Source organism: Hypoxylon fragiforme (genome assembly GCF_022984875.1).
Source record: "Hypoxylon fragiforme strain CBS 206.31 chromosome Unknown GGS25scaffold_5, whole genome shotgun sequence".
In the NCBI taxonomy this organism is placed as follows: Eukaryota; Fungi; Ascomycota; class Sordariomycetes; order Xylariales; family Hypoxylaceae; genus Hypoxylon; species Hypoxylon fragiforme.
This window is the reverse complement of record NW_026054760.1, coordinates 2,028,395-2,049,271: the sequence shown is the minus strand read 5'-3', so window position 1 is coordinate 2,049,271 and position 20,877 is coordinate 2,028,395. Positions and strand designations below refer to the sequence as shown.

Sequence of the window (20,877 nt, the reverse complement as noted above, 5' to 3'; positions counted from 1 at the left end):
GCTTACGGCGGCTTTTGGCTACACAGCAGCTCGTTTCTCCTCCTCCTTCTTACATACCTAGGTAGGTATGTACTTCTCCCAGCTAATAACCCAAGTCCCTAGATCGGTAGGTACACCTACCTAATCATCTCTCTCCTGCAGCGCTAGACGCTTTTCTTCGAAGAAAGAATTGTTTTTATTGGTTTTGGCTTTTATTACCTACCTTCGAAAGCACGTCTTACAGAACAGAAAAGTGTCAGATTCCCGCGGGGATAGTGGAACGTATCACAGACAAATGGACAAATGGCATTTTGTCTCACTTGCTGGAATAGGCCGTATGCCTACACCTTAGGTAGGTACTTTACCTTAGTGGGTTTTCTACTTGACCTACATAGGTGCAAAGATGATAATGGCGGTGACTCTTTTTGGGACTCCTACATGGTACCTAATAGGTTAGTGAGAAAGGCTAGGTAGGTAGGTACGTGCTTTACCACCCCCCCTGATGGCTTGTTCCTACTGCACACTCTCGGGACTCACACATGCATCTATAGGTAGGCAGGTTATGTACCTAATCTTTGCGGCAATGCTGTGGCACCTGGGTGCCTCATATATGGTTGCCTCGCGAGGCGGCGCTGTGGTTGGCTGGCCCGCGCAGGCCGCAGCAAGCAAGGTCTGGCCTTGTAGATCGGGTATATACGAGGTGATGTACGAGGCGAGGTTGTTGTCGCTGTCGCTGTCGTGTCTTGCCTTGCCGGCGATCGAGGGTGTTTCGCGCGCGTGGTCAATCGTTCGGTCGTTGTAATAGGCATTTGCTGCTATTCGGTGGGGTATGGAAGAGAGGGGGTTGGCCTCTTCACGTTCTTCCCCAGTGATCTTGATGCCCTACCTATGGATCTGCGGACCGACATGGCACGGCTCGTTCGCTAGTTACTTCGTTCGGTTCGGTTTTTGTTTCGAAACTCAATAGCACGAATCACTCCCTACCACGCGTGTCCACAAACACACCACCCAATCAACCGTCTGGGCAGTCAACTAACCCTAACCATGGCCGACCACTAACCCAGAACCACCAGACCCCCCCTTTCAACAATCGTGCCACACATCACCACATGAGTCCGATCTACGGTATGCACCAAAAAAAACCTTGGAAAGGTAGAACGGAGATGCCGCGCAGATTGTAGATAGATAGATAGACAGATGCGGATCAGTTACCTAGATGAAACACCACATCGCCGAACTTCTTTTTCGCCCAAAAACCCGGTTACGTGATGTCCTGCCCACCTGCCCACCTGTGTTCTGCCCCTCTCCATAGGCTTGTACCTACTGTAGGTCAGTCCTATGATCTAGACGTTTAGGTGGGCATGTACTTCCATACCTCCCGGGCGACCCCTCCCCCTCTCCCCCCCCCTTTCTGGTACGCAGGACGCGTCGTACAGCAGCGGCAATTCTGTGTCTGTGCTCCCAATACAATATGGCTCCCTGCGCGATCGAGAATTCGAAGAAAGGGGCGGGACAAGACGGGAACGTGCCTGGGTGAGATAGAGAGAGAGAGAGAGAGAGTAAGTGGTAGTGACACAGAGAGACAAAGCGCGTGTTAGTGTGAGCAGGTATGGATGTGGTTCGAGGCCGAGTGACAGAGTTCGAACGGCCACAGGTGATATGCGCATGCCTGCCCCAAGGGGGGAGGACAACATGAACGCCAAGATTCATACAATAACGATCGATGTCCCTCCCCTCTCCCCCCTCTCTCTATGAACGAGTTTCTTTCTTTACTTTGTTTTTTTGCTGTGCGTGTGCTCTTCTTTTCGGTTCTCTCTCCTTTTTTCTGTATTTCCCCCCCCTAGTCGAAATCTAACGTGGTGCAACCACATGTGTTTATATACATATCTCGCGCAGCCAGAGGTATGCTGGTGCCTAGGTAGGCATATGCCTATGCATATGTGCATGCGTGTGTATTTGTGTATTCTCTATATTTTCTATTTTCGTTTACTCATCTCTATCTGCTCCGTGGGACAGAAACGGAGGAATCCGATGCTCGCCAAGTGCCGGGTGGGCGGCGCGCGCACAACGTACACAACATTCCCGTACGTCCACACATACACGCACAGAGAGAAGGTCAGAGATAGGGCGTCGTGTGGTGTTTGTGGCAGCACCCTCGGCTCTTGCGTATCTTCCGTTCCCCCTCCCCCCGCATATCGATCACGCGAGTACCTGGCGATAAGCAGAGAGATATGGCAGGGGAGAGGAGGGGAGAGAGAGGAATCGTGCGATATCTGAGGTGATAATTATCGCGAACCGGGGGATCTCCTCCGTTGGACTTGTCCGTCCGTCCGCCTGCCAGTCTCTCAGTCTAGCTGTCCTCCCCCCTTTTTGCTTCATCCTCGGTTCATTGCTGCTGTATGCCGGAACAGTTGGCGCAACGAAATATTCCCTTCCTTTACTTCTTCTGTCCCACCCCGGAATTAGAACGGGGGAAACCGCAAGGGGGAACGAACGACGGAATAGAATAGGGGGGAGATTTGGTAGTAGGTAGTAGCCGTAGTCATGTGGTAAAAAAAGAGGATGCCGTGCCATAGGCAATGCCTAGCCCTAGGCAATAGGCAATCGTGCCGAAAATGGCACCTTTCTCTATCTTGACCACCTTAGTAGCTACGATTCGTTGCGTATCTACCTAGGTAGGTACGGAGATAGGTGACTGCGGCTATTAGCAATGCTAGATCCCTCCAACCCTATGAACCTATGTACGTTAGCGACAGATGTGATAGGGCCTGAAATGTGGCTTGCATCCTTGCGCCTCTTACGGAGAATCCCTTTTTTTTTATTTAACGAACCGGTACCTTAGGTACCTACCTAACCTAAGGACCTTACCTGCCTAAGGTGCCCAGATCCCTATGCAGAGTGTGCCCTCGCCAAGGATCTGAAAGAGAAAGCGACAACCCGGTTATCTGTCACCGACTCGCTCAGCTCACGGATATTTCGGCACTTGCTAGAGGCATCACGATGGCTTTTGCCAAGGACGGGGGGCGCTGGTGATAAAAAAAAAGGCCAAGATCAGGATTCCATCGCATCGCCGTCGGCGCATGTACGCGGTACTTACCTACCTAACATACCTACCTGCCTAACCTAGAGCTGTGTCTTGGCATCAGCAGCGCTGGGCGCGATGAGTGGGTCGTGTAGGCAGATATGCAAAGGTCCTTCGGCGCCAAGTTTTTCAACATCGATGGGAAGGCTCTTGTAGGCAGGTAAGTGTTGGACACCCCCTGTGCCGCAGCACTGTTATTGCTATCCGGCGTCGAGCTAGCTGTAGGTACGGCACAAGTCGAGAACCGCCTGCATACCCATCCAATAGGTAGCTGTTATCGAAGGATTGCGACGACCCAAGATCTTGCCGTGATCCGATCGTCTTCCGCGTCCAATTGTATCCTCTGCATGTGTGGCTGTCTGGGCAACGAGGAACCGAATGTATGAACCTCCTATGACGTATACGTATTGCAGCACGGCTTATTACTCGCCTCATGGCGTGCCGTGTGTTCGACAACCAAGCCAGCCTACAGGAAGCCTCTATCAATTCCCCTGTGGCTATACTGTCGAGGCTAGGCAACGGTATCGGCCAACTTCCATGGTTCTGGTCAACCAATGAGAGGTACTGGTTCAACGACGACGAAAATAACTATCCAGGTAGTAGGTATCTGCCAAGTAATTGAGGACGCAGCCAAGAATGAAGCAACTCGTACAGTGCAGACTACATAGATCTATCTCGATGGATATCTCGATGGAGGTACCTACAACAGGCGCTTCCTAACGCCGTATGCGTCCGGAGAGGGCAATGCAAGGAGGCAGGTATCTAGGTAGGCTCCGTTTCGTGGTCCTTTTACCTTTGACCCTGAAGGAGTGCCGATAGCTGGCCCTAGCTATACTCATGAGAATATACGTGTATTTACATGCCTAGGTACCTACCTAGGGGAGGTATGTAGATGGGCTTAGAATAGCAACTCGTTACCTTGTGTACCTAGTATTTTGTGGTTATCCACCTGGGTTGGATCTCAATCCCTCGTTAGCTTGATGAAGTGGTCGCTCGTAACTCTAGATGTACATCCATTGATACCCAGAGCTTGTGATGGCTCCAATAGAACCTCGTAGGGATATGGAATAGGGGCTCAGTAGTTCATGTCTCCCCAAGGGCGTGAGCTCCACACGTACCTAGCGGAATTTACCCCGTAAGTTCGAGACTTGTTCTTTAAATAGCTTCAAGCTTCAAGCTCCAATGATCCTGTATTCTATACATAACTATTTGCTTCAGCGTCTAAGTATCATATGCCTTCCTGCCTCATATGGCTAGCTTTATTCATATAACAAGACCTACCTATAATTGTCTATAAACAGAGGATTCTGGATTTATGGATACTTGCAATTATATCATGATCTTGTATGGACGTCTTGGGGCTGACAATTCCAACAAAGTGGGCTCAGGAAGTGGCAGTGTCGGCCCGAGTATCAGGATGTTGTTATATTTGATAGGATTCGAGTTGCTGTTCGCGGGTCAGGTGACTATCTGGACCCAGCATCCTGGTTCGAAGGATTTTATGTACGGGGGATCTCATGGCCCTTGCCTACCTGCTCTCTGGGACCTTATTTTAAGACATGTGAGACCGAGATGAGATTCGCGATTATTTTTGGGACCACGGGTTCTATATTTGGCGTTGTCGTGGGGGTCCAGAAATAGACAACGACCTACCTAAAGCAAGGCTTGAGGTTGACGCGACGCCTCGTAGAGTTTAAGCAAGGGTGGCAGGGTTTACTGCCTTAGGTATCCTTTCGAAAAGTGCTCCCCTTATTCCATTGTATGTAGCATCTACACGTAATCTGAGAGTCAATGAATACTTCTCTAAAGACTTCTTTGGCTACATAGTCGGTACCTCAATGTAGATAGGCACGCACTCAATGAAACGGTGAGGTTACCGTTTCTTAACCCCTGAGTTGGTAGACTCATACCTTGTCACGAGGATCTCTAAACCCCCCTGGAAACTATGGAAGCTACATACTAGGTACACATGTGAGCTGTCAATTTTCTATCTGCCCCCCCTTGGTAGAGCCCAGGTAGACCCTTAACATACCCTAACTCGATATACTGGAACAGCAAGGTACCTAGGTAGCCTATGTGACTCAGAGGGCCATTTAGATGGTTGAGCGCACGATGTGTATGGCTTCAAAAAACACCAAGACATTAGGCCGAGTTCCAATATGTAATTAGATAGTGCCTGTGGGCAATATAGAACAATAAATAATTCTAATACAAGATAACTTCACTCAACGCCTATATCCCATGTAGAGACCAACCAACGCCTAACATCCTTCATGACAAGACCCAACTCCAGACAACCTTAGCTACCGTATATTAGACCCTACTTCGCATTCATCATATTGCACATCTCCTTGTACCTCCTTAGGACGCGATCAATGATGCACTGAATGTTCTTCGCGCCCGAGAACTTGCCGTTCAGCTTATCGAACAGCTGCAGCACGAGCTCCAGGTCATCGATGACCTGCGTCCGCTGCAAATAGCTGACCAGCTCCTGGGGCTGGGCCGTCGAGGCGTATATCAACGAGATGGTGGACGTGAACAGTGAGAGTAAGTTCAGCCAATTGTAGGCGAACCGTTTCTGGCGGTGCATGGTATAGGCCTGGCGGATGGACATGGAGGCGGCGTTGGCGAGCTTCTTGACCATGACTTGGTCTAGGAGGGGGAACAGCGGCGAGGGCCTGTACAGCATAGCTAGATGTGTGTAGTAGTTGAAGTCGTACCAGTTGCTGCTCAGGTGAGGCACTCGGGGATGAACGTCGGGGAGCGGGAACGGCATGTTACGCCGCCAGTCAATCAGCTCTTTGTGGAGAGAGTGCAGAATCTCATCGCGGCGGGGTGTGTTTTCCCGAATGGCTGCTGGGTTTCCATAGACCTGCCTGCTGATTTTGCTGGCGATTTTTCTAAGGTCCAGAATGTGCCGCGGAATGGCCATCATAGATGTTTCTAGCCTGTCTCGGCTTTGAGTCCCGAGATTGTCAAGCTGCTCGTCATCAATATCGACAAAAGGCTATCGAAGGAAGTGAGCAGTGGGAAAAAGGCGGATTAAAAAGTTAGTGGAAGTCCGCCATGTTATCTTACCTCAATTTCTATATCATCGTCCTGTAATGCGAATGGGCGACCAAGCGCTATAGATATCACACTTCATAGAGGAACAGAAATGTCAGAAGGCTTCGTGTGTATAAAGTTATTCGAGGCAGAAGGATAACTAACCGATCCATCATGTAAATAGAGAAGAAAATCCGCTTTCTCATGTTGGCGATGTTGAAAGGAAGATTTTCATATGCAGAGGCACTATGAAGGCCGAGACCGATAGCCATCCGAGCTGCCGTGCCAACTAAGAACCAAGTGTCTAAAGAACTATTAACATGATTTCCCCGCGAGTCACTTGAAGGAGGGGATTGAATTACTTGGCCCAAGCTGATTAAAGAAAGAGAAGGACACCTGAAGCATGATGGTTTCCAACGCAACCTAGAAGCAGCATTAGCACACATATTGTTCCTGAGAGATGGAATGAGGGCGTACCATATCGCCATAATCGAACGCGAGTTCAAAAAATTCAAGCGCTTTGTTATAGTACAACAAGGCCTCCGATTCTTCGACCATGGAGACGGAACAGCGCGACGAAGAGCCGATGGCCAAAACCATCCAAACTCGAAACCAGGACATCGGGTCCAGGGTGGATGGATCCGAAGATTGCTCATAGATGCGGTCTAGCAAAGCCATAAAATCACTTTGATTGAGAATGGGATACAAGGTGTGCGAATGCGCAAAATAGAAAGACGTCAATTGGTCGGCTCTCGCTTTAGTAGGCAGACATAGATCTGCTAGCGAACCTGAGGGTTCGATAATACTCGATAAGGACACATCCCCAAATAGTGTCGGCCCAAAGCCAGCGATGTTGGGGAAGTTGAGAAGAGGCGGATGGAAGAAGTCTGGGGGGGAGTCCCAATCTATCTGTCCCAAGATATCGTCGCCCTGTGAGATGCCAAAAACGAAATCGGCTCGATCTGGTGTGAGACGTTTGAGAATTGTCTGTGTGAGCTTTGCGAAAGATAACCCGGAAGAAGAACCAAGATGCCGTTCTGCTGCGGCCTCTAAAGACAAGATTCTCAACTCCTGGTCCATGGATATGGCTGAGGTCTGTCCATTGGGCGAGAGTGGTTGTCCACGGACGGAGTAGGGCGAGAGCCCGCCCACATGGGAGTCATCGACAGACCCCTGCTGTGTTGAGCCTTCGAGATTTGGATGAATGGTGTCTAGTGACGGCTCTGACACGACTGGAGGGTTTCTCGCAGCTTCAAGTGCCAATGCAAGCTGCTTTTCTAATTCTTGTACTTTGGCTTCTAGCCCTTGCACGAAACTAGATGTTTTTATTAATCTACAATCTTCGTCTGAGGATCAAGGGGCGTCAATTACATACGCAATTGGATATGTACCACTTTGCTGGTCGTCGTCAAGAAAGCTACAGGGCACATCGGCATTTCGACAGTTATCACACTGCGGCAATACCCTATCACATTTCTTCTTGCGTTTATGACAGCGCTGGCATGAAGTTCTAGCTACAGCAATAATCGCTGGGGTATCTGCTGGAGTCTCCATGGCAATGATGTTTCCAGCAGAGCAAGTAGTGTAGCCATACCTGCATCACATTACGTGCTTAGGTAGGTGACCAAGATAGAAAGATGATTGCGGGAAGTTATCAAAGTGATTGATTTGGAGTTAGTTGGATACCTAGTAGGTGGAGGGGTTAAAGGGGGCACTATCACAGTTGCTATCACAGTTGCTATCACAGTTGCTATCACTGGTTGAGTCAGGTGGGAGAGCCCTGGAGATGGAGACTTCTAGGTTAAGATCCCGATTAGGGAGACCTGATTAGACTTTGGATGGATTTGATTGGCTGATAGCCTGGGTATGACATAATAACCCTGATAAACCCTCGTAAATTTGGGGTAATAACCTGGAATTTGTTCGGTATTTGTTTTCTCTCCTATCTTTTACCTAACTATCATTGATAACTACCTAACCTTAGGTAGGTACCCTAGGTAGTTACCAATGCCTATCTTGTCTCCAAGTACGGTGGGACATGCATCCTTTATACTTCCCCTCTTCTCTTCTCCCTACTCCGCCTTTCTACTCTTCCCCCTTTGCGCTTGTTGCTGCCTGTATTTTGTTCATAAATTCTACCATCACCTGGCTATCCAAATACGCATCAAATTGCCTCACCAACTTTCCATCGTCCGTAAGTATCAACTTGTGAACATATTCATTCTCGTAATCCCCCGCAATCTTTGTCGTTCCCCTGGCGGTGAGATAGTAGACGACCTTGCGCTGAGTCTCGTCAACTACTATGTCGGTCTCTTCAGCGTGGTACGTCTCAAACGCGCTGGAAGACGTCAACTGGAATTTTGCATAGTCTTCACGACCTCGGGGTGGCGTGTTGAGTGATGACGGAAACAAGCGGCCGACAAAGTCAGGAGCTGCGAGCACGATGATGCCCTCCACACCAGTCGTTGCCTTTTCGTTGTGGGCTTTGACCCACTGTCTTGCAGTGGAGATCATTTGTTCGCGTAGAGACATTTTGATGCTGTCCAATATTGGAATTTTAAATAGGAGTTTCTTTCGTAACTGACTGTTAACCTTGGAACTGTAATGATGTGAACAGAAAATGGGATGCAACGATGGGAGAGCGTTGGAATACGAGAAAGTGAATTATATATCTGTTTTAGTACAAGCAATCGCTATCCCGTACATGACTGTTGGTAAGTAGTTGGAGGTTGGCTCGCAATTCCGAGGGCTCCTACGGCTCTTACATACGGCTCGGTAAACAAACGGCTCCGCGACAGTGGATGTAGGTAGGTTAGCTACCTAGGTACCCTTTAGGCTATATATAGGCACCTATGGATATCTGGCAGCACAGGACGTATGAATATTGACCCCAAACTTCCAGGATACTTCGATGCCAAATATAGCGCAAGATCGGGGAATAAGGGCAAGGGATAGGGTCACATACGGCATCATAAAATGAGGCATTGGGTATTGATTTGAAGCAGGATGAATGATTACCTACTACCAAGGCACCTAGAGGTATCATAAGCGTCTGACATACTCAAAGTTCCTATTTCCAATCATCCATTGTTCATCCCTTACTCAAAACTCGACCACCGCTATCGCCTTAATCTCGACAATGAACCGCGGATCCGGCAGCTCCCTAACACCGACCGTCGCCCTCGCCGGCGCGCTGGCCCGGTCCGCGAACACCTTGTTCCACTCCTCGTTCATGCCGGCGTAGTGCGACTTCATGTCCAGCACGTAGACGACAGCATCAATGACGTTGTGGATGCCGCCCTTGCCCTGGCTCGCGCCGCGGATGATGTCGTCGATCCGCTTCAGCACCGCCGCCGTCTGCTCCCGGATGTCCAGCTCCCACGTGCCATCCGCGTTCTGCCGCGCCCCCTCGAGCTTGCCGTCTGGTGACACAGCGGCTATTCCCGAGATGTAGATGGTGCGGTGAGATGAGGCTGGCGCGATGCGCGCGTGCGCGTAGCGTGTTGGCCCAGCGGGTGTGTTGGGGTCCAGGAGGAAAGCTTCACCATTGGGAGACATTGTGTGCTGGTAAATAGGTACCGAGGTACTTGGGTAGATAGTAGTGAGAAAGGGGGGCGATGTTTAGGTGCTATATTTCAGGGACAAGCAAAGCGTCTTCGCACGAAAATAGCTGTTTGGTTTTTGATGACGGCCACAGACAATCTACCACGTACTATGCAGATTTTAACAGAAAGATTATGAGTGAGTCTAGACACGAAAAGATCAACTTCAAAATGCTAGAGGCCCTCAATGTTGGATAGATGGTTGTTTCTTATTTCGGATCTGCCGTTGCGACATTCACTATAATTTACATAATCGCATTTTCACGATCGGAACCCCCGACAGCACTACTCCCCAAGCCAAAGAAGCATACGCAATCCCATCAATCTCCGCATCGCATCGCATTGCACCGGATAAGACAACCGCAACCGCACGTGAGCGCTCCAGCTCTGCCAGAAACCCAGAAACCTAGTATCCAAATTTGCTCGGTCCTCAAACTCCAAGATGTCTTCCTCAATCGAGTACTTCCCCCTCCCCAACTTCACCTTCGAAGACGGCACCACCCTCCCCCACGCACGCCTCGCCTACCAAGTCTTCAACCCCTCCGGCGCCAAAACCGCCGTGATCCCGACCTGTTTCCGGGGGCGCATCTCCACCACTCTGAACTTCATCGGCACCGGCGCGCTGCAGTCCTACCGGGTGATCGTCATCGCGCTCTTCGGCAACGGCGAGTCCTCCAGCCCGTCCAACACCGCCGGCGCCTTCCCCGCCACGATCAATTATCGCGATTGCGTGCGCGCGCAGCACCTGCTGCTGACGCAGGGGCTGGGCGTTGAGCATGTCGACGTGATGCTCGGCTTCTCGATGGGCGGGCAGTGCACGTACCACTGGCTCGCGCAGCAGCCGGGCTTCGTGCGGCGCGCCGTCGTCATGTGCTCCGCGGCGCGGACCAGCCGGCACAACTTCCAGTTCCTCGAGGGCCCCAAGGCCGCGCTGGAGAACTCGGCGGACTACGACGCGGCGGCTTCCAAGCGCCGGGAGGCTGCCGGGAAGCTGGAGGCGCCGAAGGGGCTGCGCGGGTTCGGCAAAGCGTACTCGGCGTGGCTGACGAGCGTCGCCTGGTTCGAGGACGAGCGCTACCGAGACCTGGGGTTTGAGACGCTGAGCGACTGGGACAAGGCCGTGACAGACGTTAATTACCGCGACTGGGACCCCGAGGACCTGCTGGTGATGCTGGGGATGTGGCAGCGGGGGGACATCTCGCGGCTAGATGCCGAACAGGCGGGGTCGCTGGAAGAGGCGTTGAAGGCGATCAAGGTCCCGGTGCTGCTTATGCCGTGCCAGACGGACCAGTACTTCCACTGGAGCGCGAGTGAGAGGGAGGCGAGCGCGCTGCCGGATGCGAGGTGCAAGGTTATCCCGTCGGTTTGGGGACACTTGGCGGGGTCGGGGAGTAGTCGGGGTGATAATGAGTGGATGGATGGTCAAATAAGGGAGTTTTTGCAGGAGCCTTAGGTAGATAGGTAGAGGAGTTCTATATAGTCACATAGCAATTATAATGATCTCTCTTATACAACAGTCTTCATTGTCGACCTAGGCACATTTAATTCATAAAGATAGGGGCTACCTACCTACCTACCTATCCCTTCACAACTTCCCTCTCCCCTCCTCAAACACCGCCGCAGCCTTCATCACCATCTCATCCTCCCACCGCCTCCCCACAATCTGCAAGCCAATCGGGAGCCTCACACCCTCCACCAGCGCCCCCCCGCACGGCACGCTCAGCGCCGGGTGTCCCGTGACATTGAACGGACACGTGTTACTCGTGACCCCGATCGAGCTCCCCAGCTTCTCCAGGATCGCCCCATTCGGATCCGGGTGCGGCATCGCGAGCGTCGGCGCGCACGGCGTGACCAGCACGTCGACGTCCTCGAGCGCGCGGTCGTACGCGGCGCGCAGCTCGAACACCTTGCGGTGCGCCTTCCCCTCGACCCCGGCGCCGAAGGCGCGGTGGGCGTACTGCCCGCTCAGCATGATGTTGACGAGCGCCGGGTTCGAGCCCGCCTGCAAGCTGAACGCGGCCTGGCTTAGCGGCCACTGCGGCTGCAGGTGGGGCGGCAGGTAGGAGAGGTGGCCGCCGGTTTTGCCCTGGCAGAGGGCGTCGGACATGGAGGGGCGCGTGGAGGCGGTCCAGATGATGGGGCCCGAGGAGTGCAGGGGGATGGAAACCTCGACGACCTCGGCGCCGGCTGCTGAGAAGGATGTGGCGGCGCGGCGGACGGTGTCGCGCACGATGGGGGACAGCCCGGCGACGGTGAAGGATTCGGTGAGGAACCCGACTCTTAAGGGCTTCTGTTGCTTGGTGCCGGCGCTTTGTATCTTGGATTTGAAGGCTGCTAGAATCTGTGGGTAGTCTTTGACCTGGCTCGCCAGAGGCGACTCCGGAGTCATCCGCGGATCAAGCCCGTCGTACCCCGCCATCACCTTCAACAAGACCGCGATGTCTTCCAAGCATGGCGCAATGGGCCCCAAGTGGTCTATCATAGGCGACATGGATGCTGCCCCCGTGTACGGCACCAGGCCGAACGTCGGCTTAAGCCCGTAGATGCCCGTGTAGCAAGCCGGGATCCTCACCGAGCCGGCTTGGTCGCTGCCTATTCCGAGTTCGACCAAGTCCCCCCACTGTTTATCCAGTCCCTGTCGTTTTAAAGAGTGCGCGGCGACAAGGGCGCATGAACCGCTGCTGCTCCCGCCGCTTGTGTACCCGTGGAGGAGGGGATGGTGCACAGGGCCCGTGGCTGACGTGAAGGAGAGCGGGGATGCGCAATGGTTTTCGCACGTTGACGAGCCCTTTATGACTCCGCCGGCTGACAGGATACGGCCGACGACCGAGGAGTCAATTGGCGATATAGGAAGAGCATTGCTACGCGATAAGACTTCAGGAAACGTCCCTAATGTGGTGGGCAAACCTCCGACAGAGATGTTATCCTTGATGACTATGCTGCGGTCCTTCAACAACGCAGAAGTTGGGTTCGCTGCGATCAAATTGCATTGGAAGTTCCACGCGTTCATCGGGTTACTATCATCACTGGGCTTCCAGTACTCTCGAGACCCGACCACGGGTTGTGGCTCGAGCTGGGGATGGATGTAATCCGGCGCATCCTTGACGTGCCGCAGAACTGTCTCTAGGGACCTGAGGAGAATAAGGTAGTCATCTGCATCAGCTGCGTCGGTGATCTCCACCGATAGGTCTGCAGCTAGTTGGTGGACAGTGTCCTTGGTGATGTCCGACCTGCAGTTGCATTAGATGATGAGAAGAAATTGCCTAAGATAGTTGTAAAGAGTGACTTACTGACTCTGCCCGCTAATAGAAATGATCGACATCTTTCTCAAGTTCTTACTAGTATAAATATCACCATCAATTGTCGGATAGATGTTGTCGATTATTGGCAGGCAAGGGATGTGATGTCGCTAGAGGTAGGTTAAGTGTTAGGTACTACAATTTACAATACAGTAACCTATCCTTAGGGTAGTGCCTAGCTGCTAACTAAGTGCCCCTGAAATGCTATCCCCCCTAATGGGCAGTTGGATCCAAGAGTCGGAAAGGCCGACAGCATCGTTTGAATTTAACGAGAACAGCATTATGAGAATCAGTTCGAAGTTCGAACTTAGTAACTATCAAGTACCTTCTATGTACCTAATTATGCGATTTCTAGGTATCCTATAATGAAGATGCAGATTTAGAAAGAGAAACTTTCCAAGTTGAAATGAGTCGTATGTAGAAGTCATCGATCCCGTCAATGAATAAATTATCAACTTAGGATAGCCCATTTAATCATTCATGAAAAGTTCACGGGAAGAGTTAAGCCATTTATTGCCCATTCGCTAATAATATGCGACCACCATCTACACATACAGAAACTCCGTCCACGTATGCCTGTGATTGTAGGTTAGCTTCAGTTACCAGTATTCAGTATTCAGCAGGTGTTCAGGATTTAGCGACCCATAGGTGCTAAATTCCAGGCGAACTTACCCCCGCGCGACTCGCCAGGTAAATGACCACGCTGGCGATATCCTCTTCTCCTCCGGCTCTCTTTGCCGGGACCTTATCGAACAAATTGCTAAATATGTTTCCCTCTTCACCAACTGGGTTCATCTTGCTTGGGACGACTATATTTACACCCCTCGAATTAGTATAACATTTATCTAGGCACTAGGTAGTTTTGCGCAGATCAACACTTACATCCCGGGTTGATACCGTTGACTCGGACATAAAATCGACTGAACTTCGCCGCGAGCAACTTGACCAAGTGATCCGTAGCCGCCTTGCTCGTCGCATAGCTGGTCAAGTCGACATTCGTCACATTGTGCATGCTCGCGCACGAGCTCGTTATGACAACCGAGCCACGGCCCGTATCTCTGCCTCCTTTCGCCGCCGCAGCCGCCAGCAGCGGCAGGAATGCCACCGACATGAAGTAGTGCGCGGTGGTGTTCACGCTGAAAGTCGCAGCCCAGTCCGAATGCTCAGACGACCACATCGACGCCTGCAGCTCTTCTAGGGGCGCGGCTTGCACGTCGCAGCTGATAGGGGGGTCGCGCCGGATACCGGCATTGGATACCAGTAGGTCGATGCACGGCTCTAGAGCAGTGATCTTGGCCGCGAGTTCTGATATCGACTGCTTGGATGATACATCGCAAGTGATACTGCGATAGTAAGTCCGGGGTCCTTTCTTCTTCGCCGCTGGATAAAGGAGAAAAGAAAAGGAAACTCACCCCACGACCTCGCCGCCGGAAGATTTCCCCAGCTCACGAAGTTCAGCCAGCTGCTCGTCTATCGGATCAGCCGGCAGAGCGACTAGGTATACCTTTGCGCCATTGGATACAAGCCCCTGGTAATAGTTAGTTTGAGTCCCCTGAACCCCTGAAAAACGCGACGGAGAAATTGCACGTGGTAGTTATACATGCCTTGCTAATCATGAAGCCAAGCCCACTGCTACCGCCGGTAACAACTGCGACATATCCCTTCACCCCGAATAACCGTGTGATATCAAGCGAAGCCATGTTTCGCGATTTCGATGTATTGGATCAGGTGACGAGGCGTGACTAGGTATCTAAGGTGTTCAATGCCGGGGTATTCTCTTCGTCAAAATAGCCTGCTATGCTGTGTATTTTACATTGGTTGACTTGATCCCATACTTATTAATGGTCTGCCTGTCGGACGAGCCGACTCTCCAACAATCCGCTGTCGGCTCGTTATCGCGGTAGCGCGGCAACCCACATGGGATACCCCAAAGGCCCCAAAGCAAAAGATTACCGACATTAGGTAGGTGGAAAAGTTGCAAGTTATAATTCTTTTTTTTACCAGCTATTGTACCTAGTTAGCTGCCTAAATGCCTGCTAAATAGTTTTGACTCAGGTGAGTCCCATCGTGATAATTCCCCGCTTAGACATCCATTTTTTAGCTATGCGAAAGACAACTTTGAACCTTCCATACTACATACTCCCGAGGCACCTAATGCTACCGTAGGTACCTATATGACCAATCAAGCATCCAAAAATCCCATTCCGAGGTATATTCTCCTTCAAAAGCCATCGCAAGCACCCTCCCTTTCCCCCCTACTCCTTGTAATGTTCCTTCGTCCTCAGCTCCGCCAAACTCAAGCACTCCTCCGTAACGCTCGAATCCCTCGGGATAAGCTTAACCTTGAAGTGTCTCGGGATCGCGACGAGCGCCGTCTTGATCTCGTTGTAGTCGACATAATCCGTGTTGGGCGGGGCCTCCTCGCTGGCGACGAGCTTGTAGCTGGAGAGCAGGCGCACGAGGGCGGCGTACAGCAGGCGGGAGGCGATGAACTGGCCGGAGCAGGCGCGCGAGCCGGTGCCGAAGCTCAGGTGTCCGAGCCCGCTCATCTCGCGCTCCTGCGGCGGGTCGAGGCTCTTGAGCCAGCGCTCTGGGTCGAACTTGGAGGCGTTGGGGCCGAAGTGGTCGACGTCTATAATGGTAGTAATTAGTACGCACATTTCTACGCGACGAGGCTTTTTAGTAAAATTAGTCGTAAAAGGAGGTGTCTTACCGTGATTGCCAGCCTGCGCGTTAATCAGAATCATAGTCTTGGCCGGGATAATGGCCCCATTCCAGTTCACCTCCGTGACAGTCTTCCGCGGCAAGCTCATGGCGCTGACGGTGTAGTAGCGGCCGGCCTCCTTGATGATGGCGTTGATGTACGGGATCTTCTCCTCGACAAAACTGCTCGTCCACGCATCGCGGACATCTGGGTAGTGGCGCTTGATATCCTCGTACGCGCGGTCCTGCCATATCTGACCTTCCGGGGTTGAGAGAGAGCCAATGGCGGAAGTCAGCGTGCCGGGGATGGTCTCGAAGCCGCCAGACACCAACGAGAGGCAGATGGAGGAGACCTCGACGCCGGTGAGCTTCGTCTCCTGGTCCTTGAGGATGGCGGCGGAGATGCACGGCTTGTCGGTGCCCTCCTTGATCATGACGCGCACCTTGTCGAGCAGCAGGTTCAGGTAGGTGTCGCGGCGGTCGCGCAGCTCCTTGCTGCGCGCGTTCTTCTCGTTGTTCGGCACGTACCGCAGCATCGGCACGTAGTCCTGGTAGTTCTCCGACGCCGAGCGCAGCAGCGAGATCGCGGAGCCGACGTGCAGGATCTCGCGCAGCAGGTCGTCGTACACCTCGTCCATGCGGATGCCGTAGCAGAGAGTAAGAGTGGTGTTCAGGGCGTAGCGCTGGATGTAAGGCCGGATGTCGAGCTCTATCTCGCCGTTCTTGCTGTCCTTCTTGATGTCCCGCAGGATGCAGTAGCTCTCCAGGTCAAACATGGGGTGGTAGTTCCGCAGCGCCGGGCGTCCGAGCGCGGTTCCGGCGGCCTTGCGCTTCTTCTTGCACGACTCGTCCCACGGCGAGGAGCCGATGGTGTAGCCCTGGGTGCTGCTTATGACGCCATGGAAAGTATAGAGCTTGGGCCTGTCGATGACTGCGTTCTGGTTTCCCAGGAGCATCTTCTTGCAGTCCTCGAAGGAGTTCACCACCACGGCGCGGGTGTTACCCAGCATGATCTGGTAGACAGAGTGATTGTACTGCCGCCACCATTTCTCGCAGACTGTGGCGTGGTCCTCGCCAAGTTTCAGGAGATGACCAAAGATAGGGACTGCACCGGGAATCTCAGGAATTCCTTTGATGTGAGGAATATCCGTGGCAAACATAACCTGCCCATGTTAGCTAATATTTTGAAATGCGCAAAATGAAAATGGGGTTTTTTTTTTCAGATGCCAAGGTGACATCACTGCATATATTCTCGGCATGTGACATGTGACAGACTTCTTACCTGGTAGAGGAAATACACCACCATTGCGGCACCCATGACCGCCAGCGTAGGCACAGCATTAGGAGAGTCCTTGAGGCCTTTCAGCCATAGGAAATCGAGTGACGTCGCAGGTTGAGATGACATGATGACCTTATCCGTGTTAAAGATGGGCGTTGATAGAAGATAGCGATAGATCCCAAACCAAGACTTCAATAAGCTGAAGTGGTTGCTATATGAACGTAGCTAGAAGTGGGGACTTTCTTGGTTCGCTATCTCTTGCGCAATTGCATCGTTCGTTTTCCGTTCTCCGTAGTGGTGTGGTTGCGGCTTTCGATTCGGTGCGTCCGAACACTTCCTGGCGGACATTCCGCCAACTTGAAGCTAAGCGTCCATAGATAGCAGCATTGCCGAGCTTCGGTCTCGGGTCTCGTACGTAACATTTGTATGTAGGACTTGTTGCATACCAGTAATGTAACTACCTAGTAGCTAACTACAAGTGGATATCACGATGCATTCACCTACGAAAGCGCACACCAGTGAGTCACGATTAGTGCTCCTTACAGTAGATACTCTAGATCTGTGTTTTATGCTTCCTTCGGAGGATCTTTCATCTGTACCTACCTAATCGCCTACCATAGACTCTACTAATATGTCAGCGAGGCCCGTTATTCTTGTTACGGCTGGTTCAGCAGGACTTGGCGCCGCCGTGTCACGCCTTTTCGCGAAAAATGGCTACCGGGTTGTCGTCAATTATGCGCACAACTCACAGCGTGCAACTGAGTTGGTAAAAGAGCTGTCGGCAACGACAAATCCAACCGATGCTGATGGAAAGAATTACATAGCTATTCAAGCTGATTTGGGCGCGAAAAGCGATATTAAACGGCTTGTTGAGGAGACAGTATCAGCGATGGGTAGACTCGATGTTGTGATGTCTAATGGGGGTTGGACGAGGTTTACAGACATGTCGTCTCTGGACGATAATGTAAATGACGAAGATTGGGATCGGGCGTATGCTATGAACGTCAAGTCGCATCTCTGGTTGCTCCACGCAGCGAGACCAGCATTGGATGAGTCCTCAGGATCTTTCATCACCACCGCTTCCACCGCTGGTGTAAGTAATAGCGGAAGCTCTCTTGTAAGGCCACCGCTATATAGCCTTTTCAGCGATTAATTACTCATTATTTACTAGGCATATTCCGTCGCCAAAGCAGCGCAGATACATATGGCTAAAGGGCTAGCACGCATGGTTGGGCCGCGGATTCGGGTGAATACAGTATCACCAGGATTGCTTCTGACGGTAAATTGGATTCATGATTTGCCTGTACCTTTATGCATTGCTAACTAACATGGGCAGGAATGGGCGGAGCGATTTACCGATGAGCAGAAAGAAGCCCATCGACAGAAGACTGCCTTACAGCGTTTCGTTCAGCTTGAGGTAAGTTGCCCCTTTACAAACCCCTGAGGAAAGTAACAGTGCTAATATTCGCGGAAACAGGATGTGGCTGCACAGGTGTTAACACTTGCGCAATCTTCCAGTACGACTGGAGTAAATGTTGTTATTGATTCTGGCTTTATTATTTGAATAGCATGCTTTTATCTAATAATTAACCAGTCTGTTTGGGAAGTTGATTGCATAGGTGCCTAGGTGATCTATTTGCGCAGCATGTGTACCGCAGTTAATGCAATTAGGTGGTTTCTATACTTTCCCTACAGCCTCCTGTCATGATTTAGGACAATGGGGAACAAAAAGAATGATACCAATATAGGCAGGCACCTATATAAATTCGGATTCTAGTATGTAAAGAAGGTAAGTTGTAGAAAGTAAGGCAAGTTCTTTACTTCTCATCGAACCCACACTACAACTAAAGTGATGGCTCTGGAACTTAGCTGGAGCGATGCCAGGTGAGAAGTAAATAGATGATAAGCAAGTACTAGGTAAGTTCCAAGCAGTAAAACAAGTACTATAAAACTGAAGTCTACGGAATTCTATATGACCTTGCTATCTAAGTTTTCACATCCAAACTCGCAGTCGCCTCGTGAGTTGGCTTACCAAGCTCCCCCTCCGTAATCGGCTTGCCACCATCGTAGGCGTCGATGACATCGATTTGCTCAACAGGAACTCCATGGAGGCGTTTGTCAATTTGCTCGAGGGTCAACCCCATAGTCTCGATCCACGTGAAGTAGATCACTATAGCGACGAAGATATTCCAGACGACACCGATAATGTAGAATCTATTCAAACACAAGTTAGTAAAAAGGGGGGTTTATTGCTTGTTGGGAGAATCAAAGCTTACCGCCATCCAAGGCCACTAAGACCCAAAGGAATAACGTATTGGCAGAAGAAGCCAACCAGATTATTGAAGATCGTGTAAAACCTATGGGCAATGTCAGTTAAAGTGAGCACACAATAAAAATGATCCCGAGTTCCACTTACGCCATGCCCTTTGCGCGAATTGTGAAATTCAACAATTCAGCACAGTATGAGAACGAAAGAGGCGTCCAACTGATAGCATATCCGATTTGGAACAAGTATACCATGGCGATGATGGCATTCCTTCCAGACACGCTTCCAATTGCCGCTGCTGAAAGACCGGCCATGCAAGCCAGAATAACAGCACTGTAAACCGTACCACCAACCAGCATGGGAATTCGGCCAAGCTTGTCGACCAAACAGATACCAACAAGTGCGATGACAAACGCTACACAGTACTGGCTAAGGTTGATGGCGAACTCGCTGGAATCGGAAGTGATACCGGCCAAGGCAAGGACGTCGTCGAGATAAAATGTGATAATGTTGCTGCCAACCGTTTGCTCGAACATGCCAAGCGTAATGAGAATGAAGCCGCGGCGGATATTCGCCTTGTCGCTCAAGAAAGCCTTCCACCAAGCACCGAGAGTCGGAAAGCTGTTTTCCTTCTCAAACGCGATTGTCTCTCTGATTTCTCGGAACTCCGCGACGACTAGCTCGTGCGTCTCATCACCCTTACCGTGGAATCGGGCAAGGACTGCAAGTGCCTCTCCCTCGCGACCACGGGAAATCAACCAACGCGGGGACTCGGGGACCAGGAACAGCGAGAAAATGCAGCTTAGAGCCGGGGCCGCCATGCAGATGCAAACGATGCGCCAAGTCCAGTCGCCACCCGCCTGGCGCGCTCCGTATCCGACAGAAGAGGAGATAATGGCGCCCAGAAGCCAGCAAGTCCAGTATAAACCAGCAACAAAACCACGGCGCTTCGGCGGTGCCAATTCCACCAAGTAGGTAGGCACGGAGGCGATATCAATGGCTTTCGCGAAACCAACAACAATGCGCGCGACGAAGAATTGCGCCTTGGTTGTCGCGGTACTATGGAGGACGGTGGCGATGAGGACGATGCAGGAAGCCGTGAGGATACCCCCTTTACGTCCAAATCTGTCCACGATGTGGCCGGCAAAAAGACTGCCGACAATGGCGCCGAGGTTTTGCACAGCGGTGAGCAGCCCTTTGGTGTTGGCATCGACGATGCCAAACCTTGCCTTGAATTGTTCCTTGAAGGAGTCAGTAAAGCAACAAAAAGAAATAGAATAGGTAGAGAAGGAACTTACTGAAATGTTCAGCGAGGACATCATGCTGGAGTCATACCCGACGCTGGCGCAATTCAGCGCAGCGATCAGGCAGACGAGCATCATCGGACGACTGATGCCGAACATGTTGAAGGCTTTTGGGTGTTTACCTTGTAAGAAACAAGTAACAAATAGCCCAATACTCTTCAAAACCCCGTTGCGAAGTAAGTTGGGAATAGCAATACTAAAAGGAAACTCGAATGAGTGGAACCCTTATAGAAGAGGTCCAAAGTCCCCTTATTATTATAACGACGCCTAGACCAAATATCTAGGCATCCCACGCGTCTTCTGATAACCAGCAATGAT

At 51.4% G+C, this 20,877-nt stretch overlaps 8 protein-coding genes across 8 annotated transcripts; 2 read left to right on the top strand and 6 right to left on the bottom strand.

Moving 5' to 3' along the window:
• Nucleotides 1-5,207: 5,207 nt before the first annotated feature.
• On the bottom strand, nt 5,208-7,855 carry GGS25DRAFT_490940 (fungal-specific transcription factor domain-containing protein). Its single transcript, XM_049261039.1, has 6 exons — nt 7,482-7,855; nt 6,584-7,421; nt 6,469-6,529; nt 6,272-6,410; nt 6,140-6,200; nt 5,208-6,068 (listed from the first exon to the last, which is right to left on the bottom strand). The coding sequence occupies exons 1-6, from the start codon at nt 7,658-7,660 to the stop codon at nt 5,382-5,384; spliced, it is 1,965 nt and encodes a 654-aa protein (XP_049116748.1). The 5' UTR covers nt 7,661-7,855; the 3' UTR covers nt 5,208-5,381.
• A 75-nt stretch (nt 7,856-7,930) lies between these two features.
• Nucleotides 7,931-8,923, bottom strand: GGS25DRAFT_284320 (uncharacterized protein). Its single transcript, XM_049257495.1, has one exon. It carries the CDS (start codon nt 8,636-8,638, stop codon nt 8,192-8,194), a length of 447 nt encoding a protein of 148 aa, XP_049116747.1. The 5' UTR covers nt 8,639-8,923; the 3' UTR covers nt 7,931-8,191.
• Nucleotides 8,924-9,907, bottom strand: GGS25DRAFT_284321 (YjgF-like protein). Its single transcript, XM_049257496.1, has one exon. The coding sequence runs from the start codon at nt 9,662-9,664 to the stop codon at nt 9,209-9,211; it is 456 nt and encodes a 151-aa protein (XP_049116746.1). The 5' UTR covers nt 9,665-9,907; the 3' UTR covers nt 8,924-9,208.
• GGS25DRAFT_284322 (Alpha/Beta hydrolase protein) lies at nt 9,908-11,227 on the top strand. Its single transcript, XM_049257497.1, has one exon. It carries the CDS (start codon nt 10,151-10,153, stop codon nt 11,159-11,161), a length of 1,011 nt encoding a protein of 336 aa, XP_049116745.1. The 5' UTR covers nt 9,908-10,150; the 3' UTR covers nt 11,162-11,227.
• On the bottom strand, nt 11,228-13,124 carry GGS25DRAFT_531673 (amidase signature domain-containing protein). The gene is made up of 2 exons (XM_049265512.1): nt 12,999-13,124; nt 11,228-12,938 (listed from the first exon to the last, which is right to left on the bottom strand). Exons 1-2 carry the CDS (start codon nt 13,028-13,030, stop codon nt 11,294-11,296), a joined length of 1,677 nt encoding a protein of 558 aa, XP_049116744.1. The 5' UTR covers nt 13,031-13,124; the 3' UTR covers nt 11,228-11,293.
• Nucleotides 13,125-13,517: 393 nt separating this feature from the next.
• On the bottom strand, nt 13,518-17,115 carry GGS25DRAFT_514346 (cytochrome P450; the record flags this gene model as incomplete). The annotated part of the gene is made up of 8 exons (XM_049262981.1): nt 13,518-13,583; nt 13,680-13,816; nt 13,890-14,350; nt 14,420-14,567; nt 14,638-14,639; nt 15,267-15,639; nt 15,721-16,873; nt 16,993-17,115. The coding sequence occupies 8 exons, from the start codon at nt 17,113-17,115 to the stop codon at nt 13,518-13,520; spliced, it is 2,463 nt and encodes an 820-aa protein (XP_049116743.1).
• Nucleotides 17,116-17,363: 248 nt separating this feature from the next.
• Nucleotides 17,364-18,664, top strand: GGS25DRAFT_490931 (uncharacterized protein). The gene is made up of 6 exons (XM_049261038.1): nt 17,364-17,413; nt 17,472-17,507; nt 17,628-18,106; nt 18,161-18,268; nt 18,326-18,406; nt 18,467-18,664. Exons 2-6 carry the CDS (start codon nt 17,480-17,482, stop codon nt 18,551-18,553), a joined length of 783 nt encoding a protein of 260 aa, XP_049116742.1. The 5' UTR covers nt 17,364-17,413; nt 17,472-17,479; the 3' UTR covers nt 18,554-18,664.
• A 597-nt stretch (nt 18,665-19,261) lies between these two features.
• Nucleotides 19,262-20,658, bottom strand: GGS25DRAFT_514345 (MFS general substrate transporter; the record flags this gene model as incomplete). The annotated part of the gene is made up of 3 exons (XM_049262980.1): nt 19,262-19,346; nt 19,406-20,496; nt 20,554-20,658. 3 exons carry the CDS (start codon nt 20,656-20,658, stop codon nt 19,262-19,264), a joined length of 1,281 nt encoding a protein of 426 aa, XP_049116741.1.
• Between the last annotated feature and the right edge of the window lie 219 nt (nt 20,659-20,877).